Here is a 20,010-nt window from a genome sequence, read left to right as displayed (position 1 = left end):
TTGCGATATCACAGACATCAATCCATACAGAACACTGCGAAATCCTACCTCGCAGTTTACACGGCCCCATTTCTGTCCCTGGTGCCCGCAAAATCCTATCTAGTAGTTTACACAGCTCCTTTCTGTACATAACCTTGCTTGTCGCCAAACGCCTAGGCTATAATCTCTCCTAAACAAATAATTTGACCATTAAGAAAAAACTGCAATAATGTGAAAAACAAACGACCAATGTTTGTTTAGGAAATCAAGTATAGGCTAACTGCAACTTGTAACTGTTGAAAAAAACTAAAATAGTAGCTAGTTACTGCTTGAAGTTTCAGTTACCGCCTACCGGTACTCAAAAAGTAACTAGGCCTAGTTACCTTTTTAACTGGTTGGGCTACTGCCCACCTTTGCCTATTAGCCTAATGTGACATGCCGATGCCACTATACTACATGCCGATGCCACTATACCAGCTAGCGGGGGCTGACATTTTTCATTGATTCAACGTTGGATCGGTGTAGTAGAGGTGACGACATTGGCGTAGCCAGGGGGGCGAAAGGGGCCATGGCCCCCAAATTTTCAAAGTTTGGATTCCGAAGTTAAGCCCTTTGTTGAAAATATAATTAATATAATTTGCAGGAATTTATATCGTTTTCCAAGATATCTTAACACCCCCCACCCCCAGGACTTGTTTTAGACACACAGAAAGACACCAATAAATTTTGCAAATCGCGCACAGTTTACGCGATTTACGCTTCTTTTAGCTAATCTGTGGAAGTAATTTCAGAATTGTTTTTGAGTTTTTGGTGTTCTCTAATTTTAGCCGCAGTTTTTGCCCGTTCGTGTGTAAGAGCTACTTTTAATAAGTTAACAGGTGTTTATCTGCTAATAAACTTCATACAAATATTACCCTAAAAGTGTTTCCAGAAAATGCTATAATCCATTATTTGAGTGTAATTTTGCAAAAAAATCCTGGGGGAGCATGCCCTGACCCCTCTATATACGCGTGCTTTCGGCACGTTCTAACCCCCCGCCACTTTATTGCTTTCCTTGCTCCACCCACCAGGATACGCCATTGCACATCACGTGGCGATGTTTTAAATCCAACACTTTGTCCTGCATGTTCGACTCCAGCCACCCGCACTTGTTGTTGTTTCTCTGGGCAAGAAACTTTACGATAATTGCCTCTATCCAGTGATCGATTTCGAGTAATGGGTAGTACCAAATTTAAGTCATAAGTAGAGTAGACAACCGGAAACAGACATTGCAGTCGGCTGCAGCGTGGGTCAGGTGTACGTCGAAAGGCGTACACCGATGCATAGCGCTCAAGTCCGCTTTCCCGCAATGCAGGATAAAGTTAACAAAACAACAAGAAAAACAAAACAATTTATCAAATATTTGGCCCCCCAAATTTTTTTTATGGATTTGCCACTGGGTGACGAGTTTAGCTGGCTGGGGTCTTATAATTATCGCTTTATCGACGTAACTTTATATCAAAGCACGCTTGATATCTGCAAGACATAACTTCTCTGGGTATAATTGGATTTCCGCAAGATGATGATGTTGTTTTTGCTTGTTTGTTTTATCTGTTTTTGTCATTGTTTCGTGTCGTCAAGTCAGATCATCAGCACTCTTGATAACGCACAACGCACCATGGCCGATCTTCATAGCAAATGTTTATTTATACAATTCTTGAAAATATCAGCTAAAGCTACTGAAGGTGTTGCGAGTGTGCCAAATCCTTCAACTTAATAACTTAACTTACATCTGTCATACTCACAACCACCTTTTAACGTTTGCGCTTTGTCGCTTCTACCTTTTCTATGTTGACGTGTATTGTTTTGGCTGTGATGGTCAGAAATAAAAACAACTGAACTGAAATCGAAATGGGTATTTAAAAGTGCCCGTTTGAGAAGCAGCTTTTGGAAACTCATTAAATTGAATCTGGCAACACTGTTTGAGTATAAAAAATTGATTGATTGATTGATTGAATTTTTATCCTCGGACTGGGAAAGCTTCTTGCAGAGCTTAATCCTGGCAGTTTCGCATACTTGTAGAGGCTTTGAATCACTGACGCAGGCCCGGTCACCGAGATTGACAGAGTGAAGTTTCCGATTGTTGAAGTCTTGTTGCCGGGGAACTATTCCATCCATTAGATGCCGCTGAATGGAGAGCAGTCCTTAACGTGCGTTGCTCAAGCGCACACCCCGAAAGTCGAACCACCGCCGCTTGATCTTGAAGCTTTTTCGTTCCGAACTACAGTACGATTCTAGGAAGTCCAGCAACGTTATCAAATTTAACAACTAATATGTAAGTTTATTACAATAATAATTACAGAAGTCAAAAAAGTAAAAACAAATTACAAACGTTTTCGACATCACAAGATGTCCTATTCAGGAAGGATGCAACCTAGTTGCAACCTTGTCGCTTCTACCTTTTTCTCGACCTTTGCTATGTTGACGTGTATTGTTTTTGATATGATGGTCAGAAATAAAAACAACTGAACTGAACTAGTTCGTACTCTGAACAGTTTGTACCCTGAAAAGATCAAGAGATAAAATTAAAAAAAGCGGAAGTCGTTGATCGCAGTTTCCGCAAACATTTTAAAATTTTCCCCCTGAAAAGATCGAGAGAAAGAAGGCACAAAGCCGAAGTCGCTGATCGCAGTTTCTGTTACGGTAACCCTCACCCTAACGCTAACCCTCGATGAGCGCAGTTTCCGCAAACATTTTTCTGCAGTTTCCGCTAACCTTTACCCTAACTCTAACCATAGAGTAATCTATGCTCTAACCATATCCCTAGTTCTAATCCTAACCCTCGCTGATCGCAGTTTCCGCAAACATTTTTCTGCAGTTTCAGCTTACATTAACCATCGAGTAATCTATGGCTCTATGCTCTCTAACCCTAACCCTCGTTGATCGCAGTTTCCGCAAATATTTTTCAGCAGTTTCCGCTAACCCTAACCCTCGAGTTGTTTGCGGAAACTCCGATCAGCGACTTCGGCTTTGTGCTATTAAACTGCGATCATCGACTTTGGCCTTTTTAATTTTTTCTCTCGATCTTTTCAGGGTACGAACTGTTCAGGGTACAAATTAGGTTGCACCCTTCAGGAATATCAGTACTTTTACATCTAAACTATTGATACCGTATGTCTAAACATTTCTTGCCTATAAATGGCCTACATTTATCATAATTGCTTGAAAGTGTAATGTATTTTTTTCAGATAGAAGCTTTATTTTGCAGGCTACTTTTTAAATTTCCCTCTTGTGAATGTCCATTAAAAAATGGAAGAACAAGAAAAGGCTGTCTTGTCAGAAAAAGAAGCTAAAAGGTACCGTATATGTCAAAAATAGTGAAACAGTAGATGTAGACATTGATTTTATATTTTTGCAGAAAAAACACTCTGTTCAAAGTACGCAACTGCATAAAAAAGCATTTCAAGTTTTTTGGTTTATATTGTCAATTGAACTGATTCAACTTAACCTCACACAATCTTTATCACAATAATCACACAATCTTTATCTGGTTTTTCTTCCTTAGACTTGAACGACTCAAGGAATTAGAAAAACATAAAGGTCATGAATCTATGCATGCAGAGATGATTTTAATTCTTCTTGGAACGTTATTGGTATCACAGTTTTTGCTTGTACAATGGAAAAACAGGCATCCTAAATCATACAATGTATGTATTGTATAATTTAGTATTTTTGAAAACGAGAGATTAAATATTTATTAAACAAAAGAGTAGTTTACTTTTTTATTTTTTAGTGGCTTTGGTAATCAAATATTATAATTATATTCGACATAGTGGCCATTGCCTCTATGGCTAAATGTCCTAGTAGTAGTTGCTTAAGCATGAAATTGTATTTTTGTTTTGCAGGAAATTAGTTTATGATTAGCTAGCCTACTGACTCATATCCTACTATGATTGGCTAGCCTACTATGATTGACTAGCCTACTGATTCATAAAAAAGAAATTTATAACTGTACATTTTTGACGTTTTGGTTTTACTATTTTTTTCTTTTGTTGGTTAGAGCTCATGTGTTTACAATGTATGCGTGATCTTAAGATTTGTAAAATTATGTGTTTGAGTGCATGACATCATGCTTGAGTAACGTTTACAGAGGTTATGCCGACTATAACTATGGTCTGTGCCTTTTATTTGGTATTTTATGATGATTGTGATGATTTCCTGCTTCAATTGATTATCATAATTTTTCAGTTGTGTAATTGTGTAAATTAATTATCTTTATATTCTCACTTATCAAATTTTTAAAGAGCATACATACAGTTTGGACATTCTAGTCCTCTCACTTCGTCATTTTATATTTAGTTTAATTGCCACCAATTTAAAGTCGGTTTATGTATTATTACTGTGCCTAAAAACTTTTTTCTGTTATGCAAATCTATATGCTGGTGTTTTCTTAATTTGGGCACTGACATTGGGTGTTGTTTCATGACCTGAATGGCATTAAATTATTCATAGTATTACTAGTGTGTTGTTGTTAAATCATGTTGCAGCAAAAATCATAAAAATGTTTTTATAGAAATTGATTGTGTCACCTCACAGTTTGAACGATCAATAATTTTAAAAGAAACTTTATAATAATTTTGTAATTATTTTAGATTAACTTTGTTAATCTAGCTGTACAATTTATTTATTACTGTGTCTCCATAAAATGGGTGGACTTGAGTTTGATTCATATCCTGTTTTAAAGTCACATCAAAATCGATTGCTGAGGGCCAAGTAGGAACATGATTCAATGCATAATTGCATAGCCTACCATTTCTACAAAGTGTCGATGCAACATAATAATGTAATATGCTTCTACATGACTGCACTGATTGCTTTGTCTGCTTTGTAAAGCTCTGAAAGCGACGGATGTCTATGGTATATACACTATACAGTACTGCATGAATCACATTACTGTTATTACTATCAATAATGATTTGACAGGCCGCCACATTATTTGGCATGTGGTTGATTCCTATATTGTTCACAATCAAGTTTTTGTGGTGGAGATTCATGCTTACTTGGGTTCTTTACACTGTTGTGACGAGCTTCATCATTTTTAAAGCAACAAGAAAACCTTTGTCTGGTAGAACACCCAGGTAGACTTTAACGATTATAACATTACCAAACATATTCATACTTATTACTTACAGATATTGGTATAAGCTTTGCCCCAATAAAAAAAAATTTATAGTTATACCGGTACTGTAGTTGAAGTTGAACTACTAAGGTTCCATTCCATTAGTTTGACAAAGAAAGAGAGTATGTTATTCTTTATAAAAGGTTATGTAAATGCATACTAAGCAACGGCTCAAACTTGTTTTGCGTATTCATGATTCGTGTTGCAATGATTGTAACACAAAGCTACTCAAATTGTCATTTTGTTTACTTTAGCCAGGATTTTGATGAGTTAATCATTTATTACACTCAAGCAATCAATGTCACAGTTTTTCCTTTTTGAATAGCACTCTTTCGCAAAATTATTATTACCGTACAGCAAAACCATGTTATTCATCATAATCCATTGTTGGTTTGTTCCCCACTAGTGGGGGTGGCCGATTGTTTCCGCGCAGCAATTGTTTTAATCCCTTTTCTCCATTTCACTCTGTCCCTTGCATCTTCCTCCTTCAGTCCGACTTTTTTAAATTCATCCTTCACTTGTTGTTTCCACGTTCTTCTTGGACGACCGCGTTTCCTCTTCCCATCCACCTTTAGATCTAGTGCCTTTCTAAGAAAACTTCCTTCCTCCCTCCTTATCACATGTCCATACCATCTTACTCCATTTGCCCTTGCCAGTTGGTTCTATGGTCTCTCTCATCTCTAGCATATCCAACAATATTCTTCAGTCCTTTTTTCCCTTCTCGTTTTCACCCCATACATTATTAAAACCAGAAATTTCTGTTTTTGGTATATATACATATGTATTATATTTCATTTTCTGTGCAATTATTGTGGAAAATGAATATTAGTTATATATATAATTGAGTTGTGACTATTTAAGATTGATAATATTAAAGTTTGCATATTATTATTTAGAAAAACATTTTATCACAAGTATAATTATATTCATTTTATTGCAGACTTGTATACCGTTGGTTTTTATTTCTGTTTCGTTCAAGTTATGCTGTTGGAATTGTTGGATATATTTCTGTGTTACTGACTCTTTTTGGAATAAATGTGCTGTTTCTTATAAAACCGGAAACTGTAAGTATATATGTTTGTGTATTTTTTATAGTAAATTTTCTATGAATCTTTAATTATGTTGAAATTTTTGTACTGTTTAATTTATCAAAACTTTATGTTACCGTATTCTAAACCTGTTTGGTATTTGCGTTATCATGAGCAGCATTTTTGATTCTTGTAGAAAATGCAGACTATTCGCTATATTCACGCAGCCAACAAGTAGTATGAAGGTTAAAGACTTAGGTTTGCAATTGCTGAGAACATTTTGCTGCATGTGATTTCTATGTGGTGACATTATTAAAATAGTTTTTCTTTATGCATGCTAGGGTGGAGTGAAAAAAATTTTTTTTTTCAAATCAAAAAATCAGATTAACCAAAAGTGGCGTATGGACCTAAAACCAACTTCTGAGAAGTTTTTGGGTTTGTGCCACCTACACCCAGGTGGCCCATAATTTTTAAAGGTCATCCGAGGGTCAATTTTTATGAAAATCCCATAACTTGGAAACCGGTTAAGCTAGAATGTTGGTTTTTGGCTTAAAATTTCCAGAAGGTCCATGTTTATATATGCTCTAATGCAACTTTTGTCTCTATTTTAACTACATAAGCTGATAATAATAAAAAATGACGTTTTAGTTTGAAAGCTATGTAACGTGAAGAATTGAAAATGCTATATTTGAACTATTTGCACCCATAGTTATGTGTTAAGGCATAATAGGTACAAACTGACTGAGTACTGCTTAAAATACTTTCTAAGTAGTTAGTACAAAGGATATGCAAGCAACAATCATGGATGTGTGACAAAAAAAACTCAATGACAAAAATAATGTAGCAAAGACTCCTATGCAATAATGTTACAATGTTATTTGACATTAAGTTTCAAAATTTACATCTTTGGTTTCTATGAAATTTATAAGAAACTACTTACAATCAGGGTCACATTATAAAAATTATCATGTGAAAAAATATTGAAAACCTCTTGAAAACATTAGGACTATCAAAGTCAGAAAAAATATGTTTCGACTTTGATCTATTGTAAATTTGGGCAAGGCTGACTCTGGTTTGGTAAAGACCCTTGCCAACCTTAATCCACCACTGTTTGCAATCAGTGTTAAAGAAACCATGACATCAACTCATTTATAATTACACGTATCCAATAGCAATACACAGCCAGGGGCTCCAAGGGGGAGGGAAAGTCGGGCAACTTTCCCCCCTAGCATGATATTGTAAAGGAAAAACAAATGCAGAGAAGCATGGATTTGAAACTGCTCAAGTAGGCTTCTTGATTGAGGCAGCTTTATTTTGAATTTCCTATCTGGCCTGGTTACACTTGAAAATGACACAAGCTACAGTACATCAATTACTCCAAAAATGATATGACCACGAGAGTCAAACCAGCGCTGCGTCATCTTGAGCCGGGCGCATAACCACTGAGCTAACAGGGTGGACTTACGCCTGGCTAACGCATTTTTTTAAGTCAAGGTTCCGTTGGTCAAGCAAAAATAGTAGGCTACACGCTTAGCCAAACGCAGCAGCACCAGTTTCCAAGTTAAAACAATAGAAAATTGATGATGCATAAATCAGTAGGCTTAACAGCATCAAATTTTACGTCTTGAAGCTGTTTAACATCGCCTACCTTAATACGAGAATGATTTGTTCTTGATGAGATGCATTTGAAGTTACATATACTATGATCGAAAAATACTTGGAACTGCCTATTTCATTCAAAAAATTGTTTTTTTTTAAGTTGGTACACTATCATTTTTAGTGGCAAAAATGGGCCCCCTCAAACGTGAAAAAACGAAAAGCTACTCGTTTTTCCTTTAGGCTACAATGTTATCCTAGGGGGGAAAGTTGCCCGACTTCTCCCCCCCCCCTTGGAGCCCCTGGCTGTGTATTGTTATTGGATACGTGTAATTATAAATGAGTTGATGTCATGGTTTCTGTAACACTCATTGCAAACAGTGGTGGCTTAAGGTTGGCAAGGGTCTTTACCAAAGCAGAGTCAGCCTTGCCCAAATTTGTAATGGATCAGAGTCGAAACATAGTTTTTCTGACTTTGATAGTCCTGGTGTTTTCAGGATGTTTTCAATATTTTTTCACCACATAATAATTTTTACAATGCGACCCTGATTGTAAGTAGTTTCTTATAAATTTCATAGAAACCAAAGATGTAAATTTTGAAACTTAATGTCAAATAACATTGTAACATTATTGCATAGGAGTCTTTGCTACATTGTTTTTGTCATTGAGTTTTTTTGTCACATATCCATGATTGTTGCTTGCATATAGGGGTGTTCAATTTCGATTTTCAATTCGATTCGATTTCGATTAAGGTGATATTCGAAATTCGTTTTTCGTATCGGACATATTCGAAATTATAGCCGCCCTTTCCGCTGAACGCGGTTGAAAGTAACTCGAGTGGCGCGAAATCTGTCTTGTCACATTTTGCAAGCGAAAAAAGACTTCGACGCATGCGCATCGTCGATCACGTGACTATCACACGCTCTTGCGGGTCCAACGGCCAGTCCTACACCAGGGATGCCAGGTTGGCATTTTTAATGCCAAATTTCACAAATTTCCCTCAAGAATGAAGATAGCTAGGTTGTGCAATAGCAGAAAGTGTAAGCTGAGCTTTGTCGCAGTTTTATCCATTTTTTACTGAATCCATAGGCGCCTAAGCCGTGGGGGCAGGGCCGTAACCAGACCGCAGAGCAAGGGGGGGTCAACTTTTTTTTTAGGAGGGAGGGCCGAAAAAAATTAAATGGGCAAAATCATTATAATTGTAGCTGTTGCTCGAGAATGTTGAGATTTTGCCAAAAGGGGGGGGCAAAATTTTTTTCAGGGGGAAAGGCCCCCCCTGGCTACGGCCTGCGTGGGGGCAACTTTTTATGCTGCATTGATACATAAAACAATAGATGAACTAGCGATCGGCAGTAGGAAAACACTTTTTGAATGCAAACCGCAACAGCTTCGCGATAAATAATCACTAGAACGAGTTGCGATGCTACAATCCAACAACAGACAACAAAATCTGTCATTTTTACATTGATTTAATGTCTGCAGACGTTGAATCAATGTAAAAATTACTGATTTTGCTGCCTGGGACATAGCAAAAATCTACCATTTCGTGTCGATTCAATGTCATCAGATGTTGAATACACCCAAAAACAATATAATTTGCTACGTAGACGGAGTGTGCGTTTAGCTTTATGCGCTTGAAAACATACTCGATGTCGCTTTCGAGTCGAAACCTCTGCAGTGAAATGTCGCGGCAGTGAATCGCTCGCTGTGAAAATGAACTTGAAGTGTTTGGGATTCCAGCGACCTCGGCTTTAGCGGAGCGATCGTTTTCAAAAGCTGCCTGACCGTCACGAAGCTGAGATCCCGACTGATGGGTGACCATGTCACTTGTGTTCTTAAACACCAACATGGGCCTGGAGCTGTAGACATGAGTTATTTTGTGTTCTTTTTTCGCAAATTTTTATCGCTTTTTTTCGCGTTTTCTAGCGAATTTTCATGTCATTTCTTTCAATAAAATCACATTTTGCAGTGTGGTGAATAGTTGTGATATTCGAAATCGAAATTCGGAAATCGAAAATAAATTGAGTTTCGAATTTCGAATATTCAAGTAATCGAAATTGAACACCCCTACTTGCATATCCTTTGTACCAACTACTTAGAAAGTATTTAAAGCAGTACTCAGTCAGTTTGTACCTATTATGCCTTAACACATAACTATGGGTGCAAATAGTTCAAATATAGCATTTTCAATTCTTCACGTTACATATCTTTCAAACTAAAACGTCATTTTTTATTATTATCAGCTTATGTAGTTAAAATAGAGACAAAAGTTGCATTAGAGCATATATAAACATGGACCTTCTGGAAATTTTAAGCCAAAAACCAACATTCTAGCTTAACCGGTTTCCAAGTTATGGGATTTTCATGAAATTTGACCCTCGGATGACCTTTAAAAATTATGGGCCACCTGGGTGTAGGTGGCACAAACCCAAAAACTTCTCAGAAGTTGGTTTTAGGTCCATATGCCACTTTTGGTTAATCTGATTTTTTGATTTGAAAAAAAAATTTTTTTTCACTCCACCCTAATGCATGCATAAAAGCTAGGGACACGGCAGTACATTACGAGACGTGCAATTTTGCTGTTCCAGTAAAAGGGTCAGTTGCAAATGTGACATTTTTTTTGCTTAACTTTCAACTATAAACCTTAAGACACAACAATACAACATGGTTGAGCATTGTAACAATATAGTTTACATATTTACGAATAGTTTTAACAGTTGAACGTTTTCAACTTAACTTAAGCCCTCATCAGGAACCTGAAATTTTTATACATATTTTCAGATTCCTGATGAGTGCTCAAGTTAAGCCCAAAGCGTTCGACTGTTAAAACTATTTATAAATATGTAAAAGATATTGTTATAATGCTCAACCCTATTGTATTGTTGTGTCTTGTCTTTGGTTCAAGAAAGCAAACTCTCTCCCGAAAATATAAAAACCTTAAATTACATTAAAACCAACTTCATTCTTATAACTCATAAAAAGTACAATATTTTGTAAACCAGAAAAAATGTAATCTTATTGTGTTGTGGATAAGCCAAAAGTGGATGCAGTTTTGCATCCCCATGATCTACAATCTCTAATAAAGGTTCATGGCTGATATATTTAATTGTAAATATTTTCTGCTTGTCAAAACCAATATCAAAGGCAAGTGTAATTTATGTTTTAGTGGAGACTATGTAATTTCTATTGTAGTAATAAGTGTAGTGTGTGTACGATTTCAATTAGTTCATGATTATAAAGGTAGCGTATGCAGTTTATGAGCTTACTGCGGTAGACGTGTAATTGTAGCCGTCTCCGTTTATTGAACAATTTTCCTGTAATTTGGAAGAATCCACAAAGCAAATTTTTGTAAAAACTAATTCTGTCGATTTTTCAACGTTACAAACATGGTTTTTCTGCAGCTGTTAATCATCTCAAAGTTTTTGAAAATGTTTTCTTTCAACTTAACCGGTGCCCAAAGCAAAATTAATGTGCTGTTCATTAGGTAAAGCTGGGACAAAATAGTTTTTTTTATTTTGCTCAAGTATGATTTTAACAGCCTGACGACTGGTTTTTCCAGATCACAAGAGAACTGTTACGTGTAATTCTTTTCCAAAGAAATGATTTTTTTTCGTTTTGATTCGGAAATAGATACAGGCATACTTTTAATGAAACATGATTGAATAATGAACCATATATACAACAAGTCATCCACAAATTAAACGAAAGAGAATAGGTGAACTGATGCATTATATTTAACTAAATCGGTACTTTACTCAATCAAATACAGCATCTTGCTTATATTACACCATGTTATATTCAGGGGTCTGCTACTATTCGGTGAGTCCGATTCGGTGAGTTCCTAACCTCTAACCCTTAACCCTAAAACGGCAATGATAATTAGGCTACGGTACCCGATAATTTAAAAAAATTGAAAAAATCACCAAAAAGGGATCGGACTCACCGAAACAGGCCATTCCGTATATTCAGATACTAATCAAAAGATTTTCCTTTCAGGCGCTGGATTTTAGTATAGTTCTTTTATTCTACGGTCTTTATTATGGTGTTATGTCAAGAGACTTTGCAGAGATATGTTCAGAAAGAATGGCCTCCACAATAGGAGTAAGTTAAGTTTTGTTTTGTATTGATGAGAAATTACTATGAGGACATCTGTTATATGTAAGTACATATTGAATATTGATTATTATTATTATTTATTTGTGTCAGACAAAGCTGTCCATATTCAAAACAAAACAACGAAATGAAAAATTATGTTTCAAGTAATGCATTTTTGTTTGCCATTTTTTACAGGCTGTTTTTGTTGAGAGGTAACTTTGTTGAACTGTAAGCAGATAAAACTAAGTAACGACTAGACATTTAACATATTATGTAATATGCAGAAATACTTTTTATTATCCGCAAAACGACATGTCTAACGTCCAATCAAGACCTTTTTTGAAGAACTCACACTTATGGCTTTATTTGTTTTCGTAGTATTACACGAAATCTGGTATGCCCACCAAGCACCTTTCTGATGGAGTTTGCGCTGTTTGTGGACAAGAGCTTATTCTTCCCCAAGACCAGTTTGATACCACTGTTGAACGAGTCTATAAACTTTCATGCGATCATATTTTTCACGACTCGTGCATTCGAGGCTGGTGTATAGTAGGTAAGCTGTTTACAAGCATAATAATTGATTGAGCATTTGCCAAGTTAACTGTTACAGTATTTGAAGTCTAGCCAGAAACTTGCTTGTGAAAACACCGTTATTGATGCGTAGAAATTTGTTTAAAGCAAAGCCTGTTGATATTTTCTTCGATAAAATACCTTATGTTTTTGTATTGTTGGGTTACAAAATTTCTATTTATAAATCAATATTGAACTCAATTATCTCCAACTCTTCGACTAAGAATGACGCAAAGTCATCAAGCATCGTTCTGTATCAATTTCTTATTTGATTTTTAGGAAAAAAGCAGACGTGTCCGTATTGCAAAGAAAAAGTAGATTTGAAAAGAATGTTTACGAGCCCTTGGGAACGGCCTCACATTATGTATGGACAACTCCTTGATTGGATTAGATATTTAGTTGTTTGGCAACCTGTTATCATATGTATTGTTCAAGGCATTAATTGGTCTCTTGGTTTGAAATAGTTCGATTATTAATCAGTATACAAGCGTTTCTGATGTTTAGAAAATTTTTAGTATGGTATCGGTGTTCCTTTAATGTAGATTTGGAAACATTTTCCTACGAGAAGAAAATTGGTTCAGGTGCTTTCAATAAAATTGTCCTTTCCGTTGCTATTTCTATCAGCCATTCCAAATCCTACAAAATTCACACGTCCACTTTTAAAACTCTTACTGCAATGGGCTTATTTCGAATTTTTATTTGTTTCCTTGTTCTCCACTTCTTAAAAGTATACTGCAATATCACGTACCTCAATGTTCGCTTCTACAAATCAATCTACCACCAGCGTCTTGCCACATGTTGGCCTGTTCACGTTGTTATTTCTGAAAGTACAGACCAAAGTCAAACACTTTGGGCAATTCGCACCGATGTTAACCAAAAAAGTGAAATACCAAATATATAAAGTTTATTTTTCTATTTATTTGCAAAACAGTAAAGTTCACTATGTTCATGTTCAATTAATGTTCAATCATGAGCAGATAAAGGACTGTTCGAATATCTTTTGACAAACCACGAGAATGAGACATCACTGGCGTCAGTATTCCACTATTCCTTTATTAGTTTAGAAACAAACGTCATATTTGCGTCTTTTGTAGTTGGAGAAAAACAAGAAAGTTATGTCATATATGATACTACCCCTAATCGTCATATATCTAACAACCCCTAATCGTCCTCGAGTCTTTTTCTTGCAGTTGTAGTAAAATATGTGTAAACTTTAAATCAAATGCTCAAACGATGCTTCGAGAATTCAAAGCGATTTTAATCTTAAAAATTAAGAGAATAACTTATTTGTTTTTTCTTGTTCCTCTCTTGTTCGCAGGTGTGGCGGATTCAGAACGTAATTTATGGGTGGGCCTAGAAAATATCTTGGTGGGCCTTCACCAATAATGCCACGGCGGACGAGCATACAAAAACTTAGTGTTACCGAATATCTCTTACAAATGCTGTGAAACAATGATGCCACAGACTATTCAGTGCCACTTGGTTGTTCTAGTGTTAAACATTAACATGTTTTTTTTTCATGAATCTGATTTTGGGTGGGCCCACTGTCAATCTGGGTGGGCCTGTACCAATCAGGCCCACCCGGTAGATTCGCCCCTGGTTCGCAGGTGTCATTGAACTTTGTCTTTTTTAAGGATGTAGGAAAATAAAAGCTTGCTGAAGGATCTTTACTTTCTTCATTTAAAAACCAAATTAGAAGCGTGCACAAAAGCATTACGCTCAGATTATAAACTGAATGAGACTGTAGTCTATTGACCTAACGTCAAACTAATACAATATAGTTGATTGATTGTAGAAATCTTTTATGCTTGGACTGAGAAAGCTTCTTTGAGAGCTCAATTATGACAGTTTTGCATAGCATAGTTGTAGAGGTTTTGAACCACTGACGTAGTTCGGATAGCGAGACCAACAAAATGAAATTTCCTTTTCTTGTCTCTGATTTCTTCCATAAACTGGGTGTTACTGGTTGGAAGCTGTCCTTGAAATGCATTGCTCAGCCCCTCCCACGAGAACCGAATCACCTGCGCCTAATCTTACCGTGTCTTGGTTCATGAAATGCGGCGTTCAACCACCTGAACTATCGGAGAGTGGTATGCTTATGTGAATCTACATTTAAAATAATTAATATTTTTGCATATTAGTTGGAATATAGGCAGGACTTTAAGTTTGAGCAAAAAGTTCCTACTCTGAAATTTTTCAAGGGCTGATTTTGGACTGGCATGGCGTTCTCATATTTGACATGGCGGCTTGGAACAACGCCATTGAGTTGGTTTGGGCAGAAGATCAGAGGCTATACATTCGATTAGTCCTAGGTCAGGGGTCCGCAACCTTTTTCAACAAAAGCCATTCTGCTTCATTTTCTAGCAGATGCGACCAGCAAAGGGCCACAAGACGCATTTTTTGATATTTCTGTAAATGTAAATCAGAAAAAGGTTTTTCTGCCACCTTGAGAAACGACTTTTTTATATACCGTAATCTCCGTCTGTAAACGGCTTTCCTATCTCTTGAGATACTACAAGACAAGCAGCACTACCATGTGGCATGGGCTATTTTACTTACTGGAAACTTCCTTAGGCCTACCGTAGGCTACTCTGCTTTTTACATCAGTTCCAAAACTGATTTCATTGACGTACGATCGGCTACTTCACAAGTGTGGATAGCCTACAAACGACCTAGATTCTAGATTTATAAAGTAAACAACAATCATGCTGCTAAAAGCGATCCTCAATCTATTGCATTTCATTGGGGTAGCCTACTTTGCAGAAAATGCTCTAGGCTATGCCTGTTTTAAAAATCTCCTTGTGCCACATTTTTTTGCTGTTTTTAATTTTTCCACATATTAAGCAAGACTGCAGATGAGCCAATATCATTTGCATTAAATGCAAAGTTATCTGTCCATTCTAAGTTAATTTTTTTGTTTTCAACTACCGTAAAACCTTCCTCCTTTTTATTTTAAGTTGTAGGCCACATGGCTATACTCTGACAGAAAAGGTAGGCTATGCTGTTTGTGCTAAAAGCTGTAAATTGACCTCATAAAGTCCAAACTTAAACGGAAAAAAAGAAAAGAAAAACTAATATTTAGTGACATTATATAGAACCAGTCAAAAACGCTTTGGAACAGTTTCTTTTTCCATGCTTCTTCCAGGGATATCTAGATATCCCTGGCTTCTTCACAGAATCTTTGGCCATCATTTGGCCGTACTCCCGTATTGCGTGGTAGGCTACACTTCGTTCACATTGACATTCAATTCATTTTTCTTTGTCAGAATGCAAAAGTAATGATATTGTGAAAAAGAAATACAGTAACAAAACCAACAAAAGGAAAATTGTCCTTATTTTGAAGGGCCAGGTCTTAGAAAACGTAAATGTCCTTATTTCTAAGAAATGTCCTTATTTTGATTGATTGAATCTTTATCCTCGGACTGGGAAAGCTTCTTGCAGAGCTTAATCCTGGCAGTTTCGCATACTTGTAGAGGCTTTGAATCACTGATGCAGGCCCGGTCACCGAGATTGACAGTGAAGTTTCCGATTGTTGAAGGCTTGTTGTCGGGGAATTATTCCATCCATTAGATGCCGCTGAATGGAGAGCAGCCCTTAACGTGCGTTGCTCAAGCGCACACCCCGAGAGTCGAACCAGCGCCGCTATTGATCTTGAAGTTTCTTCGTTCCAAAAGTGACGCGCTAACCAATTGAGCTATCGGGGCGGACTTGCGTCCTTATTTTGTCTTATTTTCAACAATTACACAACTTCGATCGTTTTCCTCTAGTATCCGGTGTTGCATAGGCTAATATTCTAAAATTAGTCTAATTAGTTTCCTTTAGTCATCAGATTCTTCAACGCCAAAGTTGGAGTGCGAGTGCGTCTTCTTGACCTGCGATCAATGCCAGGTGAGACCTCGGCACAGAGGGTTGATTTGCTGTTGATTTTTCATTTTATCCAATTCAACAAACTAACTCACACTTGAGTTTTGGCCAATTCAATTTGTTTGTATTGTCAACTGCTAAAGTGAAAGTTGAGCTTGTCATAGCTTGTCATATATATTTGCTCCTCTAGGCTAGTCAAGAGAAAGGCCTAGACATGAAACAGCAGACATCCTTTTGTGCCGATAATGCACCAGTGAATTTTGGAGGACCACAGCATAGTGGGAAAAACAACGTCTTCTCTCGTCTCAAAGAGCAAACTATTGCATCTGATCCCAGTCGGCTGCCCTGCTCATATTTTACAGGGATCAGAGTTCCTAACACTTGATCGTGCTGAAGATTGGTAGCCACTTCAAAAGCCAAACTGGTAGAACGATGAGGCTCAAGCATTTCTGTGAGGAGCTTTATAGCAACTATTCGATTCTACCAACACACACGCCGACTCGATAGATCACACAATGTGGTCCACACTTGATGCTGTAGCCTACTCGAGCAAGCGATCGATTTCTGAGAACAACTCAAAGTGCATTTTCTTTCGCTGAAACATCCACCAAGAATATTGAAGGATTAATTCTTTAAATCAGAAAGGTCACAGATCATCCTATCATTCCTCCACAGCACTTTATTGCTGTTCATGTGTTCAACAAATCACTGTTACTCCTGCAAAAGTTAGCTACATCTGCATTGTTTCCAGAACTGGCAAAGATAATTGAATTTTTCAAGATCAAAATGTTGCAACGCCAGTGGACAGGGTTTTTCGGAGCAACAACTGCCGAACTACTAAAAACAGTCGATGAAAAGCATTCTAAGTTTCTCAAAGCGAGCTTCCAGGAGTTCTACACCATTAGCCTATTTTAGAATATATCAACAAGTGATGTCGATTTGAGAAGCATCCAACGCACATCAACTGGATCTTGCTGAAAGATCAAGCAATCGAGTACGAGGAAATCAAGGGGTTAGCGAAGCAAGTTGATCCACTAATGGCAATGAAAGATGAGCTGTTTGATGAGGTCTTAGCTGTTAACGCTCTGCTCAAGAAAATTCCAGATGATGTGTTCAGCAAGGATGAACCTGAAGTCAAGTGGATGAAGATCTTTATCGAAATTACTCTTTTCCGCTGCTTTACATGCTGGTTAGCATCATTTTCTCCTTTCCGGTCAGCAATGCGTTTGTGGAAATTGAGTGTTTTCTCTTGGTTCGGCGCAGTGGACCAAGGAAAGGAACAGACTTAGTGAAATGACAGTCAAATCCCAGCTACAAGTAAAGATAAACCTATGATACCTGAGCTGCGTGAGATCCATGAAGCAATTTCTAATAACAAGGAGTTGCTGGAGCAGATTGTTTCTGGCAAAAAGTATGGAATGTGATATGACACAGCTCGTATAAATACAAAGTATGCCCAAAAACGTTTTTTAAACGCTAATCCAATGTTTCGGTTGTTCTTATTTTTCGGTCCATCCATGTCGATGGTAACCCTGGGTATAGGCCTATACATCGATAAATTAATATAGTTAAGCGCGGCCACCAAACATGTATTCCAAAATGGACATTAACACGTCGTTTGGATTTCATGCAGGTTTTCATTTCAAAGGATCGTGTATAGGCCTAAAAATTGCCGCATGGCTTAAAGTTTAGCTGTAGAATTTGTGATATAAACTAATTGGTTTTGGACTGGACCGGGAGGTTGAGTTGAGAAAATTACCACGCAGCTGTGGAGAAATTCAGTTGGTGGCATCTGGCAACATTCATTAAATAATGCAAATGTAGCAAGTTGCAAAGCAGATTATTATTAGAATGTTGGTTGGTCGTGTTGGAAGGCCACTGTATCGAGAAAATATACTAAATTTTTGACACATATAAGAATAGAGTAGCCAGCTTACTTCTCTTGACAGCCTTTCCTGCAGAATCTACTATGGTATGTGGTCGCCACTTTAGCATGTCAATTCTCAATAACAATCAGTGATATCGTCAACCAATCAGAACATTTGTGACCCTTCTAGACCTTACCAAGAGTTAATCTCTTGCTTTGAACTCAGTTTAGTAATTATGGAAAAAAGGGGGGCTTGTAGGTTTTAAGCCGCTCACGCCTGATGGTCGGCAACATCTCTCTTGTATTTATCATGGGTGGCCAAAAACCTACAAGCCCCAAAAAAGAGCTATAGTTTGGGTGGGAATCGAACTCATGTCATCGAAATGTATTCCCTAGCCCTAACTACCCTAACCCTCTAGGGCACGCTGGCTACAGCGGAAAATTCCCTTAATTTACTTTCTATCAGAACTGTTTTTTCTCTGTTCCACCTCTACCTCAACCATAAATTTTAAACATACCACCCCATAAACTTCCATTTATGTGATGACATCACAGACAACGTACCGGTAGCTTCTGATTGGTTCATGCTTTACAGGCTCTTATAAAAGTTGTTATGTTAAATTGGCTACCATGGTATAGCCTACAGTACCGGTATCCTATACGCCAACCAAATATATTTCACCCCACCCTGCGTAGAGATGAGCAGTGTTATATTGATATTTAAGATGAGCATAAATTGTGACGCTAAGTAAATCAGTATGGCAGGCATTCAGCCCAGAATGAAATGAAGAGATCTCCGTATTTGTCTTTTTTTGAAGTTCTTCTCTTGTTCTCTTGTTTTCTCTTGTTTCTGCAAACATTTTTCTGCACTTTCCGCTAATCCTAACTCTAACCATAGACTAATCTATGCTCTAACCCTAACCCTCGCTGATCGCAGTTTTCGCAAACATTTCATAGTTTCCGCTAACTGCAGTTTCCGCTAACCCTTATCCTAACCTTAGAGTAATATATGCTCCAACCCTAACCCTCGCTGATTGCAGTTTCCGCAAACATTTTTCCGCACTTTCCGCTAACCGCAGTTTCCTCTTGCCCTAACTCTAACCATCGAGTAATCTATGCTCTCTAACCCCGACCCTCGCTGATCGCAGTTTTTGCAAATATTTTTTCGCAGTTTCCGCTAACCGCAGTTTCCGCTAACCCTAACCCTCGAGTTGTTTGCGGAAACTCCGATCAACGACTTCGGCTTTGTACTATTAAACTGCAATCAGCGACTTCGGCTTTTTTAATTTTTTCTCTCTATCTTTTCAGGGTACGAACTGAGGGTACGAACTGTTCAGGGTACGAACTAGGTTGCACCCTTGGAACTATGCTCAGGTTAGGTCATCTGTAAAAATCCATACAGAAAACATCCATACGGAAAATATCCTGAATGTAAAATATTCATACAAAAGAAATCCATACAGAAAACGGCACGTGTAGGTTTCAATTCGCCCATGCCCGATGGTCGGCAATGTCTCTCCCATATTTCTCTTTCATAAAATTGTTGATGGATTAAAACCCACAAGCCTCCAAAAAACATCCATACAGAAAAAATGCATACAAAAATACCAATACAGAAAATATATTTATACAGAAAAAATCCAATAACAAACCCTGAAGTAGAATTCAGCAGTGTTGCCAAACTGCTTTACATATAATATAATTGATATCCATTAACATCTTATTTCATCAAATACAAAATAAAGCGCATCAAACAGCCTAACAAGGTTTGGACTTGTCATCATTTATTGTGTTTCCCTGTCATGGTCAGATATAAAAACAAACTGAACTGGAATTTGTTTAACATAATCGGC

The 20,010-nt window shown here is 37.2% G+C and overlaps 1 protein-coding gene across 2 annotated transcripts; it reads left to right on the top strand.

Annotated features, from left to right (window-relative positions):
• The first annotated feature begins 1,997 nt into the window (after positions 1 to 1,997).
• Positions 1,998 to 14,090, top strand: LOC145764777 (E3 ubiquitin ligase RNF121-like). 2 transcript variants are annotated; one of them, XM_082576451.1, is made up of 8 exons: positions 1,998 to 2,293; positions 3,227 to 3,314; positions 3,524 to 3,665; positions 4,942 to 5,096; positions 6,078 to 6,201; positions 11,758 to 11,862; positions 12,235 to 12,409; positions 12,706 to 14,090. In XM_082576451.1, exons 2-8 carry the CDS (start codon positions 3,268 to 3,270, stop codon positions 12,888 to 12,890), a joined length of 933 nt encoding a protein of 310 aa, XP_082432577.1. In that variant the 5' UTR covers positions 1,998 to 2,293; positions 3,227 to 3,267; the 3' UTR covers positions 12,891 to 14,090. The 2 variants fall into 2 exon arrangements, with proteins under 2 accessions (XP_082432577.1, XP_082432576.1); XM_082576450.1 differs by lacking the exon at positions 1,998 to 2,293 and having other exon boundaries at positions 3,205 to 3,314.
• Positions 14,091 to 20,010: the final 5,920 nt, after the last annotated feature.

This window comes from Aplidium turbinatum, chromosome 2 (genome assembly GCF_918807975.1).
Source record: "Aplidium turbinatum chromosome 2, kaAplTurb1.1, whole genome shotgun sequence".
NCBI lineage: Eukaryota > Metazoa > Chordata > Ascidiacea > Aplousobranchia > Polyclinidae > Aplidium > Aplidium turbinatum.
This window is presented reverse-complemented; position numbering and strand designations above follow the sequence as displayed.